Source organism: Raphanus sativus, chromosome 3 (assembly GCF_000801105.2).
Source record: "Raphanus sativus cultivar WK10039 chromosome 3, ASM80110v3, whole genome shotgun sequence".
In the NCBI taxonomy this organism is placed as follows: Eukaryota; Viridiplantae; Streptophyta; class Magnoliopsida; order Brassicales; family Brassicaceae; genus Raphanus; species Raphanus sativus.
This window is the reverse complement of record NC_079513.1, coordinates 10,350,047-10,366,761: the sequence shown is the minus strand read 5'-3', so window position 1 is coordinate 10,366,761 and position 16,715 is coordinate 10,350,047. Positions and strand designations below refer to the sequence as shown.

Below are 16,715 nucleotides of genomic sequence, written 5' to 3'. Positions count from 1 at the left end.
TGATACACGAACTTTGACTCCCATCATCTGTGCTTATAAAAGTGATATTTTCATTAATAATAATCATTATAAGAATAAACTGTGGTCATATGTCATAATCTATTAGAGGTGGACATTCGGGTACCCATTCGGATTAGATATGGATTTCGGATTTTCGGGATCAATGATTTCATCCCCATTCGGATATTTCTAATTTTTTAGTTTGGTTTCAGTTCGGATCCTTGCGGGTTTGGCTCGGATCCGGATAACCCATTTAAATTATTTTTAAAATTTTAAAATTCATTATATACTTTAAATTTCACGAAATCTATAAATAAAATAATATATTACATGTAAATTTGAATAACGTGAGTCAAAATACCTAAACTTAACATATAAATTGGTTTGGTTTGAATATTTGGATAGAGAATCAATAAATATTTTAGGTGTTTTGAGTGTACTTTAACTATTTATACATATACTTTTGATTATTTGTATATATTTTCGAGTATTTTGGACAACTTAAAAGTATCATATATATTTTGGATGTTTTTAATATACATTAAATCTAAAAATAGTTAATATATATATACATATATGTATATTAATCTATTTGGGATACATTCGAGTACCCGAAATACTTTGGTTCGGATCGGGTTTGGTTTTGGTTCTTTAAATACCAAAAATTTGAACCCGTTCGGATATCTAAAACCTGATAGAATTTCGGATGTATTGATACCTATGTGTAAACTATAGTCAATATAATTCCAGCCTATCAATTGCAGACCTGATCAAAAATATTTAGTAATCATGATGTATACACAAGGTGTAGTCATATTGGAATATATGTTTTTATTTGGTACATAAATATGATATTTAAAATATTCTAAATATGCATAATTACTCTTTCTAAATATTCACATAGGTTAGGTGACCACGTAATTATTGATTTATTACTCTTTCTATATTTTCACTTTCTGTTGATCCTAAAATTATATATGATTGATTGGATTATGTGCAAGTCACGGAAATATCTACAATTGGAAAATTGACTATATTTAATAGTAAAGATACACGTAATAACTATATATACGTTATAGAATGCATTGCTAAAATTGTAGGGTTCTGCTATGAATTCTTAGGTTCACCCCTAGAGTGAACTTTTAGGTTCACCCAATCAATAGGATTTCGTTATTTTATATTTAGTATCTTTAAAAAAAGAAATAAAATATTGACAAGTTATATTCTATTTTTAAATTAAAAAATAAAAATAATATTAACTGCAAACAAAAACACATTTAAAAAATATATTTTTAATACCGTCAGCCAAACACTAAACCCTAAGATTTATGTTTTAGTGTTTTGCTGACCGTGTTAACAATGTTTTTTAAAAAAAATCCAAAGATTTAGGATTTATCCAAGGGTTTATCAAGGATTTAGAGTTTATGATTTAGGGTTTAAGGTTTAGTGTTTTGGTGACGGTATTTTAAATATAATTTTTTTTTGCGACTACCATTGTTTTCTATTTATTTTTTATTTTAAAAACATAATAAAATTTGACTATATTTTGTTTCCTTTTTTAAAAGATAATGAATATAAAATAATGAAATCCTATTGGTCGGATGAACCTCTAAAGGTTCACTCTAGGGATGAACCCAAATATTTCTCTCTACTATGAATTCTTAGGTTCACCCCTAGAGTGAACCTTTAGGTTCACCCAATCAATAGGATTTCGTTAGGTTCACTTTAGGAGTGAACCCAAGTATTTCTCTTCTACTATATAAACAAGTGTATACCAAGACCAAAAATGCATTCCAAGTTACAATCCTCTCTAAAAAAATCATTTTGAAATTTTAGTATTTACAATAGCGGATTTTGATAGGATTTTACGATTTGAAGCCTTTCAAATCCACGTAAAAGATCAAGGTTAGGAATATATGTTTTATAGAGTTCTACTATATAAACAAGTCTATTACCTGACTAAAAATGCATTCCAAGTTACAATCTCTTCTAAATACATTTTCAAATTTTAGTATTTACAATAACGGGTTTAGATAAAATTTTATGATTTGAAATTTTTCAAGTCCATGTGAAAGAACAAGGTTAAGATTATATTTCTCCTTTGAAAAAATACTCTGCATTTTTTACATACATCATGTAGTGATTATTTATAAATATTCATTAAAGAAATACCCTTTAATTACTAGATTATTTACATATTATGCCACCAAAAGGTTCTGCTCCACACGAATATACATTTCAAACTATGTTTATATGTAAATTGATTTAATATTCTCGCCTACATTATTTTTTCTCTCTTTAACAAAGAAGCTAAATCTACTATCTATACTATTATTTATGAAGTGATTTTGCTGATTTGTCATCTTCTTTATGAATTTAGCTAATTTTGCTTATTTGTCATATTCTTATTAGTTTTTAGATTAGATCATCAACTTATTAGTTTAGATAAATAAATGTTTCAAACAATTAATTTATTAATTTAAATAATATAAATATTTCGGAATTTTAATTGAAATTATGATTATAATTAATTTGAATTCATTTTCTCCATGATTTTAGCTAATTTTGCTTATTTGTTATATTCTTATTAGTTTTTAGATTAATCATCAATTTATTAATTCAGACAATATAAATATTTCAAAATTTCTAATTAATTTGTTAATTTAAATAATAAAAATATTCGAAAATTCTATTCTAATTGAAATTATGAATATAATATTTTAACTTATTAGTTTTTAGTTTAGATCATTAATTTATTAATTTAAATAATATAACTATTTTTTCTAAATTTCTAATTAAAAATACAATTATAATTATTTAAAATAGTTTAGGACCAACTCTTATTTTCATATGATGTAAGATTTTTAAACTCTATAGTTTTATTTTTCCCATTCATTCCAAGTGGTCTCGATTATAGTTTTTTATATTTTTAGTTGAAGTTCTATGTTATCTTCTTTCTTTGAGCTTGAAAGACTAAGAGCAACTCAGTTTTGTTACATGGAGTTTGGAATTATGAATTAGGTATTCTGAATTATTTGGTAGTTATTTCACGTGTATGTTTTATTGTAATATATAAGATAATATGATTTAATATTTAGTTTAAAGTAGCATATGTAATCATGTTATGAACATGTGTTTAATGATTTAGTTTCTAAACGGCTAAAGTAGGTATACTTTTAATGAATAATTAGAATTATTGATATATAATTAACCAGAAATTAACTTTAATAATAAAACGAAAACTTATGAAATATTAAGATAAGTCAATATACATATTGATCAAGTAAACCAATGAAATATTGTCGTTATCTCAATTTGTTTTTTTTTTAAGTTTTCTTCTAAATTATTATCGAACTTTAGTTTTTTATTTACTTTGTTCTTATTTTTTTTATGTTTTAGTGTTTTTTGGTAATTTAATACATGTTTCTGGTTCAAAAATACAAAATAGATTAAGATAAACAAAAACTCACATTCTTACTTTACTTTATTGTGTGGAATATTTGATATGTAATTTTTTTGAGCAAATTGATATGTAATTATGCTCTTATGATCTCATAGTTTTATAGTTTTCCTTTGTGTTAATGAGACGTAAACTGAAATAAAAAGAGAAGAAAACTAAAATGATTAAGAATATAGAGAATTAGTTATTCTGATATTTAAATCATAATACATACATTAATAATTATTAGTAAAATGATTATGCCCGCATGTGCGGGCAAGACACCTAGTTATATATAGTATCATAACCAAACAATACATACGGAGTAAACTTTATGAAATTATTTTAAAAGTGAAAGCACGAAAAGACCATCATGATATGGTTTAATAATATATGACTTTTTCTATTGTAGATTTAGTTAGATTTCTAACTTTAAGTTTCGCAAATATATGATATATTTATTTTTTAAAGTTTTTTTGTAGTGATAGACTTAAAAGCTGGTAAACAAATTTATTTATATTATAATTTTAATGTGAATGATATTTTATATATGTTATTAGATAAAAAACATAAAAAATGTAATTTATTAAAATTTTGCTTAGGACATCAAAAAAATTTGACCGGCACAGTCAATTACACATACAAAAATAAAACACTTTTAACAATTTACAATGCATGTTTATTTATGTTAATTTTGCAATTATTAAATCAAATTTTACTTACATATAGTTTTGTTTAATCCGGATTTTGGTCCGGTTTTGGTTTATATACCGTGATTTTTTTTTAAAATAACATCCATTCGGTTTATTTGATTATATCAAATCCAAATAATTCTCTTAATTTTAGTACGATTTTAATTGGTCAGGTTTTACCGTATTGAACACCTCTATTTACAAACCATTTTTATAAAAAAAATATTATTATTTGTTAATGTAATTTTGATCTCACCCCGTGTAAGGCACGGGTCTTAACCTAGTGTTGTCTTAAAAGAGATCAAATACATGCATCCTAAGTAAGATGCATAGTAATAACATTGAATATTTGGATATCTGTATACTCCCTTTGTCTGTTAATGGATGAGGTTTTAGAAAAATATTTTTGTTTCAAATTATGTCATATTTTGCTTTTTGATATAAAATCTATTAATTTTTATGTAATATGATTTTTTATTCTATAAAATTTTATTGGTTAGAATGTGATTAGTTAGATATTTAATAATGTTTTTTGTAAAATATACAAAATTAAATATTTATTAAACTCTAAAACAACTTATACAGAGGTATCCGATAGCTTGAAACCAAATCAACTAATGGAAATTATATACTCATATTGCATGACCACACAAACAAACATATTTGAAATCGATTTCAAATCTACATTGTTTACCACTCAACCATGTTCAGTGTGGTTAAAATTTCATATATTAGAACGATGGACTAGAATAGTTTTCAAGAAACAATGTAGATTTGAAATCGAAATCGATTAATTTGGACTTCTATAAGCTATAAGCCCACTCTGCGTAAATGTAGATTTGATGTCTGTTTCATTAATTATTTTGTATAATGTTAGATTCTAGGTGCAAATTTGAATAACCAAAAGTCAAGATCCGGTTAAAAAGAAGAAACAAAAGGTTTTTTTTTACAACTAAGGAAGAACAAAAACAAAAACAAAGAAACATAGTGTTGTTAAATGAAAGTACAAAGTATGATATGGTTTTCAGTTTTGAGACTGAGAATTGAAGAAGAAGAAGAAGAAGAAGGTATGAGAAAACAAGTGAAGAGGAATCCTGCTACCATGTTTCTATGCCTGCACATCATAAGTTAAAAAAGTGTGTCTCAGACTCCCAAGATGATTATATGGAAGTTGGAGTCGGTCAAAAGAGGCAACTAGAAGATACCTTGTTTGCGATGTTGTTGGAGAGCCAGTCAAGTCCCTCGTAGAGTCCTTCTCCAGAGGTGGCACATGTGCTCTGAATGTACCTGTCATTATTACAATGATATCATAATATAAGCTCATGTCTGGGATTTGACCAAAAAAAAAGAAGCTTATGTCTGGGCCTGAGAGAGCTAGAGTTATGTGTTTTGGCTAACCAGTGTCGTTGGCGGAGAGAGTGAAGGCCAAGCTTGTCAGTAATCTCAGCAGCGTTCATTGCGTTGGGAAGATCTTGTTTGTTAGCAAAGACAAGCAGAACTGCATCCCTCAACTCATCCTGCACAGAAAAAAAAACAATAACAAAGTCAAAACCAAATGGTGTTATATAGATCGAACGAGAAGGAAAATAACGGATTTAGTTTCCATTAGCGAACACGACTTTATTTTATAAAATACGTTTAATCCATATTTCATTTTGTATCATTTTTAATATATGGCACATATATCCGATCATGTAATAGTTTATTTTCTCGAAAATCTGTATATTGACAACGGAATCTTATTTTATTATTAATGAAACCATTTGTGGATCTACTGATTCTTATGTAATATTACCTCGTTCAACATCCTGTGAAGCTCGTCCCTGGCTTCAACAACACGGTCGCGATCGTTGCTGTCCACAACAAAGATAAGTCCCTGTGTGTTCTGGAAGTAGTGTCTCCACAATGGACGGATCTGGATGAGCAAGAAAGAAACCATTAGTAAAGAGTTTGATAACAACAATTCTACAAGCCAGCACAACTCAAAATGAAATAGCATGGTCCATTAATCTGGGAAATGTCAGCCAGAACCAGAAAACGACACTTCTTTGAGAAAGAATCAAAGTATGCTCGATATTTTCCGGCTGATTTGATTTAGCTTATAAAGAGTAATCTGTGTTATGAGAAGAGAGGATACCTTGTCCTGACCCCCGACATCCCAGACGGTAAAGCTGATGTTCTTGTATTCCACAGTTTCAACATTGAAACCTTCAAAAACAAAACAATAACGGTTACAAAAAGAACATTTTAACAAGAGATCACAAGAAGAAGTTAGATAGAGGATGGGAGTTAACTTACCAATGGTAGGGATAGTGGTGACGATCTCACCAAGTTTGAGCTTGTAGAGGATGGTAGTCTTACCAGCAGCATCAAGACCAACCATCAGAATACGCATCTCTTTCTTCGCAAACAGCTTGCTGAACAGTTTCCCAAATGACAACCCCATCCTTTTTTTTTTCCAAACCTATTCACACCCTCAAAAAAGAATTGATCAATTCAATCGGATCTCATCGATAGTTCGATCTAGAAACTAGTAATATCAAGATAACACAACAGATCTGAAAAAAATGACAGAGCCATGAACAACGCATGAAACAGAACTGCACTTAGATAGACGAATCGATGAGGCGAGAGCGGTGGAGAAGCAATAAACGTACCGAAGAAACAACGCCGCAGGAGATCTTAGCTCTGATGGCCTTTCAACGTTTCACGATGATGTATTATTTTTCTGCGACACTTATATAACCCACTACGCGTTAAAAATACGTCGAATATATGTTAATTAGAAAACATATACTATACAGCTCGGGCCAATTATTGCAATATTAGAATAATCTCACCTTCTTAGATAGGCCAGGCCCATTGGGCTGGACCAAGAAGTTAAGCGTATTCACTCGCCTATTTGAATTAGCATGAAAAATGTTTTGAAAACCTAACCGGATATCGAATTGGTGTAGTTACTGGTTGACTGGTTAGACAAATTTAATCGGTCGAACTGGGTTTTCTATTTATGAAAAAAAAAATATAATTATATATCTACATATAATACACTCTCTATTTTTTTATTTACTAAAAATAAACAACAAACATAAATCTAAGATGTGAATACTATGTGAAGTGAATTGAAAAAAAAAAGCAAATGATTTACGGTTACAGTCCTCATCTTTATTTATTTTTACAATTAACATCTCAAATTTTATGGATATGGCAAAATAAATATAGTATATATAGTATATGAGAGTCAAAAATCGTTTTTCTACATTATTTCTTAAGAAAATAAAAAAACAATTAAATACTAATAGTTGAACATTAATTATTAAATATTAAAATTTTAGCTAGTAATAATAGAAAATACTTAATTATATGTTAATTTTTAAGAACCGGGTTTTAAAATTGACCCGGATCACCGGTTTTACCGGTTTTTCTCAAATCCGGGTCTTAAACCGAACCGGACTCAGCTTCTTCAGCGAGTCACGGTCGGACCGGTTCGACCGGCCGGTCCGATCCATTTTTAAAAACACTGCATGAAAGTTTTCTTTACGATTACTGGCCCTGGGCATTCGGGTCAACGGGTCAGGTTCGGATCAAATCCTTTTAGATCTGAGTCTTTCGGGTCTATGAGTTTAGGATCCGATAGGGTAATTTCAAATTCTCGGTTTCAGGGCGGTACAGATCATACCAGATCCGGGTCGGGTTGGGTTTTAGATAGTTGAATTCATTCGGGTAACTAGAATTTATTCGGTTCAGGTTCGACCTAAAAAATACCTAAAAATACAAAAAAAAAAATCTGAAATATTTATATGTCCAAAAATATTCAAAATTTGTGTTTTTATTATATTAAAATGTGTATAAATATTAAACTATCCGAGATACAACAATAATTGGTTGTCTCCTATTGGTTGACTCCCTTGCTCTGTAGACAAATAACTCATCTTCGACTCCCTCTCGATTCATTTTATTTAATTTACATAATTAATTTGGGTATCCATCATTTTTTGAGTTTGGGTCGGGTCCAAGACCCGCGGCCGGGTCCTATACAACAAAACCCTATAGGGTAATTTGATCGGGTCAGTTTCGGGTCAGGTCTTCGGATCCAGGTAAAATGTCGAGGCCTAACGGTTACCATTTGAGCATTTTATAAGGATGAATTATATCCATTCAATTCAATGATCTCGAGTTGGCCTGTCCTTGTGTCTGAATCAATTACGTACAAAGATTATTTAATTAGTGGTAATAATGATTTACCCGTTTAACTAATTTTTATAGAATCAAACGGACTATGAAATTTTGGAGGTGATTGGTTCAGTTGTAACAGTGGAAAATTTACTGTAGGATTTAGGATATAATTTTTATTAATTTAGATGTAAGTGATGTAACTTTAAAATTTATTGCTATAGCAATATATTTCCTACAAAAAAAATGGAGTTTTATAAAATAAGGTTGTTACAGCCATTTTTTCTATTTTTCGTTGTAACTTTAAAAACCAATATAAAACATTACTGGTAATTTTAAAAGTTGTAGGTAAAAATTAAAGTTAAAGTCACTTCCTACAACCCGAAATATTCGAGCCTTCAAAAATTACCTTCAAAAATTACCCGAAATATAAAAAATTAAACATTTTTACAGAAATAACTTTTAATGTGTATTTTATCAATTAAAGAAATAACCATTAATGTGTATTTTATTAACAAAATACCATTTTTGCTGAGGTGGTAGCTCAAGAATCACTCTCACACTCCTAAATTTAATATCCATCTATTACTAGATTAAATACACAATATGCCATTAGTTTTACATAATATACATCAAAATAAAACTCGATATCAACATTTATAGTAAACTTTTCGTTTGGTGGGTTGCTAAATATTTTACCACATCCTACAACAATAAATTATTAAAAAATAACCTTGCGCATGGTGAATTTATATGAAAATTATTTAAACAATATTGTATGAAAAAATAAAATTTACATTTTCGATCAAATTAATACTTTGATTCTTAAAAAATTTAAAAAAAATTTTTGTTAATTAGATAATTTTTTTTGCTGATGAGCTGATATCATTTTTAAAAATATTTTAGATTAAAAAATCACTTCTCACATAAGAACCTAACGTTTACACCGAAAATCTGAACTTTACTATTTGGTTACAATGAAACTATGTCAATAAACCCTAAACCCAATAAAAACCCCGAAACCTAAATGATAAAAATTAAACAATAAAATCTTAACCCTTACCTCCGTAAACATATTACTGATTAAAAATATAAATTATTATACCTAAATCATATACTCTTATTCACAACCGTACCCCAACAGCTGAACGTCAGTGTAAACAAGTTATACAAAAAAAAATATTTATTAAACAGTTAGGTATTTTCATAACCGGCTAATCTCGCATTTAAACTTAGCGCGCGGTAAAGTTATTACGTATAATTTAGCCGGATAATTTTGAATTGGCTGTCACCTGTAAATATTAAGCGGACAAATGGTTTGACCCTATATTGCGGGTACGTCTAATGCTTCAACAATGTCAAGTAGAAAGAGTTGACACATTTAAATCTAAACCCTAAACCTAAACATAAACCCTAAACATAAAATGCTAAACTCTAAACATAAAATGCTAAACTCTAAACATAATAGGGACTCCGGAACCCAAAGAATAAAGAGTAAACACTAAAAACTTAATCCTTACCCCCTGTAAACATATTACTTGTTTAAAAATATGAATTATTATACCCTAAACCATATACTCTTATTCACAACTGTACACCAACAGCTGAATGTCGGTGTAAACAAGTTATACAGAAAAATTATTTATTAAACAGTCAGTTATTTTCATAACTGGCTAACCTCTTTTTTTTCACTTAGCGGTAAGGTTATTACGTATGCTTTACCCGGATAGTTTTTGCATTGGCTGTCACCTGTAAATATTAACCGGAAAATTGGTTTGACCCTATATTGCAGGTACGTCCAATGCTTCAACAATGTCAAGCAGAAAGAGTGGACACATCTAAACCCTAAACCTACATTATAAACACAAAATGCTAAACCCTAAACCCAATAGGGATCCGGGAACCCAAAGGGTAAAAAGTAAACACTAAAATCTTAACTCTTACCCCTGTAAACATATTACTTGATTAAAAATATTAATTATTATACCCTAAACCATATACTCTTATTCGCCACTATACCTCAATAGCTGAACGTCAGTGTAAACAAGTTATACAAAAAAATATTAATTAAATAATTAGGTATTTTTATAACCGGTTAACTTCGCATTTTTCACTTACCGGTAAAGTTATTACGTATGCTTTAGCCTGATAATTTTTGCATTGGCTGTCACCTGTAAATATTAACCGGGCAATTGGTTTGATCCTATATTGCGTGTACGTCTAATGCTTCAACAATACTGATTTCCCAACCCTATACCAGCACATTTATTCTCTTATACCAACAATGCTGTAAATATTGTTGTGGTTATCTAAACCCTTATACCAACACACTTATTCTCAATCTTACCTCTACACCTCCACGTAAATGTAAACAAATTATCTAGAAAACGGATTTCTTATACATTTATGTAACTTGTTAACCGGATAACTTGTCCTCATGGCTAATAAATTATTTAACCATTTGTTGAGGTAAAGTTATTACGTGTACTTTAGCCGGATAATTTTCGCATTGGTTGTCACCTGAAAATATTAACCGGACAATTGGTTTGACCCCATGGCTAATAAATTATTTAACCATCTGTTGTGATTTGTGACAATACCAAATATTATTATAGCCGTCTAACATAATTTACATTACAATGAGATTTCTAATGGACTAGAATTTTTTTAATTATTTACAACCATGATTATCAAATATTGTTAGCCAGCTATAAACTTTAAAAACCTTGGCTAGTAAATTATTTAACCATCTACTGTGGTTTGTGACAGTACCAAAGTATTATTGTAGCCGTCTAACATAATCTGCATTACAGTTTTACTATTTATAACCCGTGTAAGTGAAAAAAATATCCTTATTTTTATCATCATCTCGGTTTCAGTTGGTGATCTGAGGTCTGATTGTTTCCATAAGATTGAGCATTATCTATTTTTGCGATGAAGCTTCTTAAATAAGTACTAGAAGCATCATCTTTGCTTTTAGCATGTTCTCTATTTTTTTCTAAACTGATTAACTTCTTTTTTTTTCAAGCACTTACAGGTCTGGTTTTTAATTATAAATCTATAAACAGAAGCAACTGAGAAAAAAATAAATATGATTTTTTCATTAAGCTAAACTTCAAGAATAGCACAAAAAATAAGAGGGAGATGAGGTAATAGGCTGTAAAACCTGGTAAAGAAGAAAGTAGAGATCTTGCAAGATATCATAATAAAAAAACTCTTTGAGATGAGGCAGTGTGGTGGTCGCCCATTGCTGTTCTCAATTTTCTTGATAAGATGATTGTAATTTTTAGGGACAAAGAAATAAAACAAAGAGAATAGTAAAGACGAAAGAAAATGGGAAATGAAGATTTTAAATTGATATGTGAGAGTTCTACATTTGGTCTGACATGAGAAGATTTGCTGACAACATATGAGATCTTAATTAATCAATATAGATTTTGTCTTCATATTCGACTTAATGTTTAAAGGTGTAGATATAGGGGTAACAGAGTAATAAATAATTATATACAGTTTGCATATAGTGAATTTTGGTAGATAATTAAATATGGTAAAGTTCTTTGGTAGAGAAGCTAATTTCTCTTTCTATTAACGTATATATCAATTATGTTAAAGCTTCGCAAGACATAATGATAGATTCTTGATTTCAATAGATTCTTACGGTTATCTATATATATTAATTATGGTTTAGATTAGTGGCAGTGACTTGTAATATTAGAGATAAAATAAGAGTTAATTCTTAATTGTACTTCAGTTTTAACAGATTAGATTCTATAAAATATTTTATTTTGATGTTACTATCTAAAATTATTCTTTTTATAACTGTTTTATTTATTTATTTTTTTTAAATGAGAAATTCTAATTTACCATAAACTTGATGCTATTTTTTCAAATTTACTTTTAAAAGATGGCTATTTCCGTACATAATTTAATTTTTTGATGAAAATGACTAAACTAACTCTCTTAAATAATTTACAAAAATTTAAGAAATTTATCTCTCCCCTTAAATACTAAATCATAAGCAATAATGTAAAACTCAAATGCTAAGATATTTTTTGATTGAAAGTATTTTGAAAAATAGTAGCCAACTTATAGTATTTCAATCACTTTTTAAATATTTTTCAAAATAAAACTCATAATTTATTAAAATTTAACTGTAACAATTATTATTAAGTTTATTTTTAATGCTTGAAACAAAAAAAATATAAAAGGAATAAATTTTTATAATGAGATTTCTATGTGCATATATAATTTTATGATATTATTGAAAATTAATATTTAAAATTACAAATTTTATTTTTTCTAATTTATTTATTTTAGAAAAATTAACTACTAATATCTTTAAAAGCTGTAGTTTACATTAATTTATTAAATTATATTTAATACAATATAAATTTATATATTGTGCCACATATTACGTTATTTTCTAGATCCGCCTTGAACACATGGATCATTAGTTATATAGTACTAGGTGATTCTCCCGTACTCATGCACGAGATTAAATACTTATAAAATAACCAAATCATAATAATTGTTAAACATTTACATATGTTATTTATAACTTTCAAGTAATTTTATAACTTATATTTATGATAAATAAAGAAAATTGTATTAGGTATCATTATATGGATATAAATATCTATACATTTGTTCATAACTTTTAAGTTATTTTAATTTATATCAGGAAAATAATATTAAGTATCATTATGTTCTCATCTTAATTAGATATGTGATTCCATGTATAGTAATTTGGATCGTTTCATGTATGGGCTCAATATTTGAGTTCAAAGTAAACGATAATTTTTAATTAAGTTAACATTAAATTTTTATTTTTATTTCATTTAGTTTGGTTCTTTCTATTAGATTTTTAAATATATTTATACACGTTTTTATAATTTGATATATGTTTTTTGAGAAAAAAATATAAATTTGGAATTGCATTAATAAATACTTCTAATATTTTAAAATTTTAATATATGTTATTTGGATAAAATTATATAAAATAAATTAATATGCTAAGAGATTGAGAGTTGAATAAGCAAACCAATTCGGAAATATTTCAAAACTTCATTGATTGATTACGAATTCATAAGGTAGTTACACCCAAAAATTCAAAAGGTCGTATTTATATGTATGTTTTCATCTTAATTAGGTATCTTACAAACATAATATTTTGGACAGTTCCAGTGTTTCACTGTTGGGTATGTTTTCACATCTATTATTTTAAATTGAACAACTGTTTTTTTATTACTTTAATAAGATTAGAATTAGATAACTATTTTTGGCTTAATTTAGTTCAATTTATCCTTTTATATTTCTAAATATATTTGATAAATCATATAAAATTTGGTAAGTTTATTTTTAAAACATAGAAACAAAGAAAATGTTGTAGTTGCATTCATAAACATATCTTATAATATTTGAAAATTCATGTATATTTATGAATATTTATAAAACAACTAATCCTAATAATTGGTAAATCATCACTTATTTAGACTTGTGAATACATTTTATAATTTTATCAATGAAAATTAGGTAAATATTTAATTTATATTTTTTCTTAATTTACCATGTGATTTGAAAAATATGATATTAGATAATCACTTTACATTGTTTGAAATTAATTTCTTTAAATCATTGATCAAAAATATAATCATTATAAAATATGTTTTCTTAAAAAGTATCTAAATTATTTTCGTTTGTAAATTATATATATACACCTATATATTTTGAAAATTTATAGATATTCACTTTTAATCTATGTTTTCAGGGAAAATATAAAGTAAAATAAATTCGGTTTTTGTATATAGAAAATCAATATATTGTATAGACATTTCCTTTTATTATATATGGTTTTATATAATAAATAAACTATAATTAAAAAGATAATTTAAAATTTATTAATAAAAAGGAAATTAAACAATTTTTAGTAATAGTAATTGGGTATAACTAAAATTAATTCATTAAGGGTATTCGTGTAATTAACTATCATGAAAATTAACGTGAGCCCGACACATAGAAAACTGACTTCTGAGATAATATTATAAAATATTACATATTTGTTATATAACTTATATTTGTATAAGCACATGTACATGCTGACGTGCATCGGACAAATTTATATGTCACCACACACACATATATATATATATATATATAATATAGTTTTCCCACTCTTTTTTTTAAGCACCAAATAGTTTTCCCACTCAAACATCTATATTATATATTCTGCCAACACGTGTAATCCATGGTTCGAAAAGTTTTCAACTTCTACAAATACACTTTCCTATAACTACAAAACTAGATTTTAATCCGCGATTCGAAAACGCGGATATTATTTTTCACTTTTATGAAATATATTATTTGTTTGTAATTATTGAATTTATTTATTTTAATAAAAAATTTCTTTATAATAAATTCGACACATAGAATGTCTCTGGTAAACTATGTATTTCTCTAGTTTTGTTTTATTTGCACTTCAATCAACATATTTATTTGGCTTGTTGTTAGAATAAATGATTATAGACTTTGATCTCTGCACCTCCGCGGATGTATATTTTAAAAAATATGATGATATTTGTTTTTCATGTAATTATTAGGGTTTGACAAAATGAACCCGAGGAACAGAACTGATACCAATTCGTAAATATAGTACCAAACTTGAATATAAATTGATTAAATATTCGAATTATTCAAAATTTTGTTAGTTAGAGAACCGAATCGGATCTGAACCGAAGTATTCGTGTACCTGAATTTATCTAAAAATAGATTTATATACTTATATATTAATTATTTTTATATTTAATGTATATAAAATATCAAGAATGATACTTTTAAATTGGTTTAAAATACTTGAAAATATATATAGATAGTCAAAAACAAATATCTGAAATAGTTAAAGTATACTCAAATCACCAAAAATACTTAAAATAATTACTGATTTCGTATCCAAAATTTTAAATCAAACCAATTGATATGTTAAGCTTATGTATTCTGACATATGTTATTTAAATTTATAGGTAATATATTACTTTATTTATAGATTTTGAGAAATTTTAAATATATAGTGATTTAAAACTTTAAAAATAATTTAAATAGGTTATCCAAACCCAAACCAAACCCGCAAAGATCCGAATCAAGCTCAAACAAAAATTTAGAAACATCCTAATAGGAATGAAATCTTTGACCTCGAAAACCCGAAATGCAAACCGATCAGAACCAAACCCGTATGGATGTCTGAAAACCCATCCTTAGTCATTATTATATATCGTATAATTTCATCATATAATTAATCGTATTTTATATGTACCATCATATAAGTAATCATATAATTAAAAGTATTTAATACGTATCATCATATAAATAATTACATATATTATATTTTAAAAACTTAATATGAAATACAAAAATCATAATTTGGGTTGGTATTTCAAATTGGGCTTTGTATTGTATTTTCTTATATATATTGACAACATTTTTTTATAATGGATTTAATAACTTAAGCCCATTACTTTTTCTATTTAATACTATTATCTTTGTTTCCAAACAAAATTATTTTTTTTAAAAGACTACAATCCATGTTTCCAAACACAACAAATATTTTTAATACTCTTATCCAAGTATCCAAACACACCGAAATTGTACTTCAGTTTTAAATTTTAATAAGATAGATATACTTTCGCTGGGACCAATCAATAACCATCCGTACACTATCAAATATTTCAAAAATACCAGTAAAGCACAAAGAGTCGGCCATGCATCTCTCACGTATAATATACTAGATTTTGACCCGCGCTTTTGAAGCGCGGAATATTTTACGATGAAAAATTTCACTAATAATTTAACAAATATTTTAGTTATTTTTAAAGAGTGTGTATTTAAAATATTTTTGCATTTAAATCAGTATTTTTAAATTCAACCCGATTGTGATTATACTGGTTAATCTGGAGATCTGACAATTCAATTTATGTTTTTAAAATATTTATATTAAAAATTTACTAAAACCCGAGACTAACCGATTGAACTGATGGATGACCGATATGTAATCTAATTGGATTTAAATTGTAATAGTTTCATAATTTGCAATCTTATAATCGAAATTTTAAAGTTCACTATTTTGCAATTTATGAAATTATGACGTTTCTACAAAATTTTAAAGAGAAAATGATAGATATAAAATACTAAGATTAATTATTGTATTATTTGGAAACATTGATAATAATATAAAAAATATATTGTTTGGAAACATTGATAGTAGTATAAAGAAATAAGTATATTGTTTGGAAACATGGATAGTAGTATAAAGAAATGAACATTAGTGACTTAATGTATGTTTAACTATAAAGTATAAAGATGTATTTAATTTAAAAACTTACAAAATAAATGTTAGGTCCAACAGAATGTTTCTGTTTTAA

At 27.0% G+C, this 16,715-nt stretch overlaps 1 protein-coding gene across 1 annotated transcript; it reads right to left on the bottom strand.

The window, feature by feature from the left end:
• Positions 1-5,028: 5,028 nt before the first annotated feature.
• LOC108844443 (ADP-ribosylation factor 1-like) lies at positions 5,029-6,904 on the bottom strand. Its single transcript, XM_057005660.1, has 7 exons — positions 6,789-6,904; positions 6,430-6,595; positions 6,269-6,339; positions 5,927-6,046; positions 5,530-5,648; positions 5,337-5,418; positions 5,029-5,245 (listed from the first exon to the last, which is right to left on the bottom strand). Exons 2-7 carry the CDS (start codon positions 6,575-6,577, stop codon positions 5,240-5,242), a joined length of 546 nt encoding a protein of 181 aa, XP_056861640.1. The 5' UTR covers positions 6,578-6,595; positions 6,789-6,904; the 3' UTR covers positions 5,029-5,239.
• Between the last annotated feature and the right edge of the window lie 9,811 nt (positions 6,905-16,715).

What these genes read in the sequence shown, in the direction of transcription:
- LOC108844443 (XM_057005660.1), bottom strand. Translation starts at nt 6,577, where the DNA reads ATGGGGTTGTCATTTGGGAAACTGTTCAGCAAGCTGTTTGCGAAGAAA. An exon ending in ATGTCGGGGGTCAGGACAAG is followed by an intron (nt 6,047 to 6,268) that starts GTATCCTCTCTT and finishes TTGCTCATCCAG; the next exon opens with ATCCGTCCATTGTGGAGACA. An exon ending in TTCACAGGATGTTGAACGAG is followed by an intron (nt 5,649 to 5,926) that starts GTAATATTACAT and finishes TTTTCTGTGCAG; the next exon opens with GATGAGTTGAGGGATGCAGT.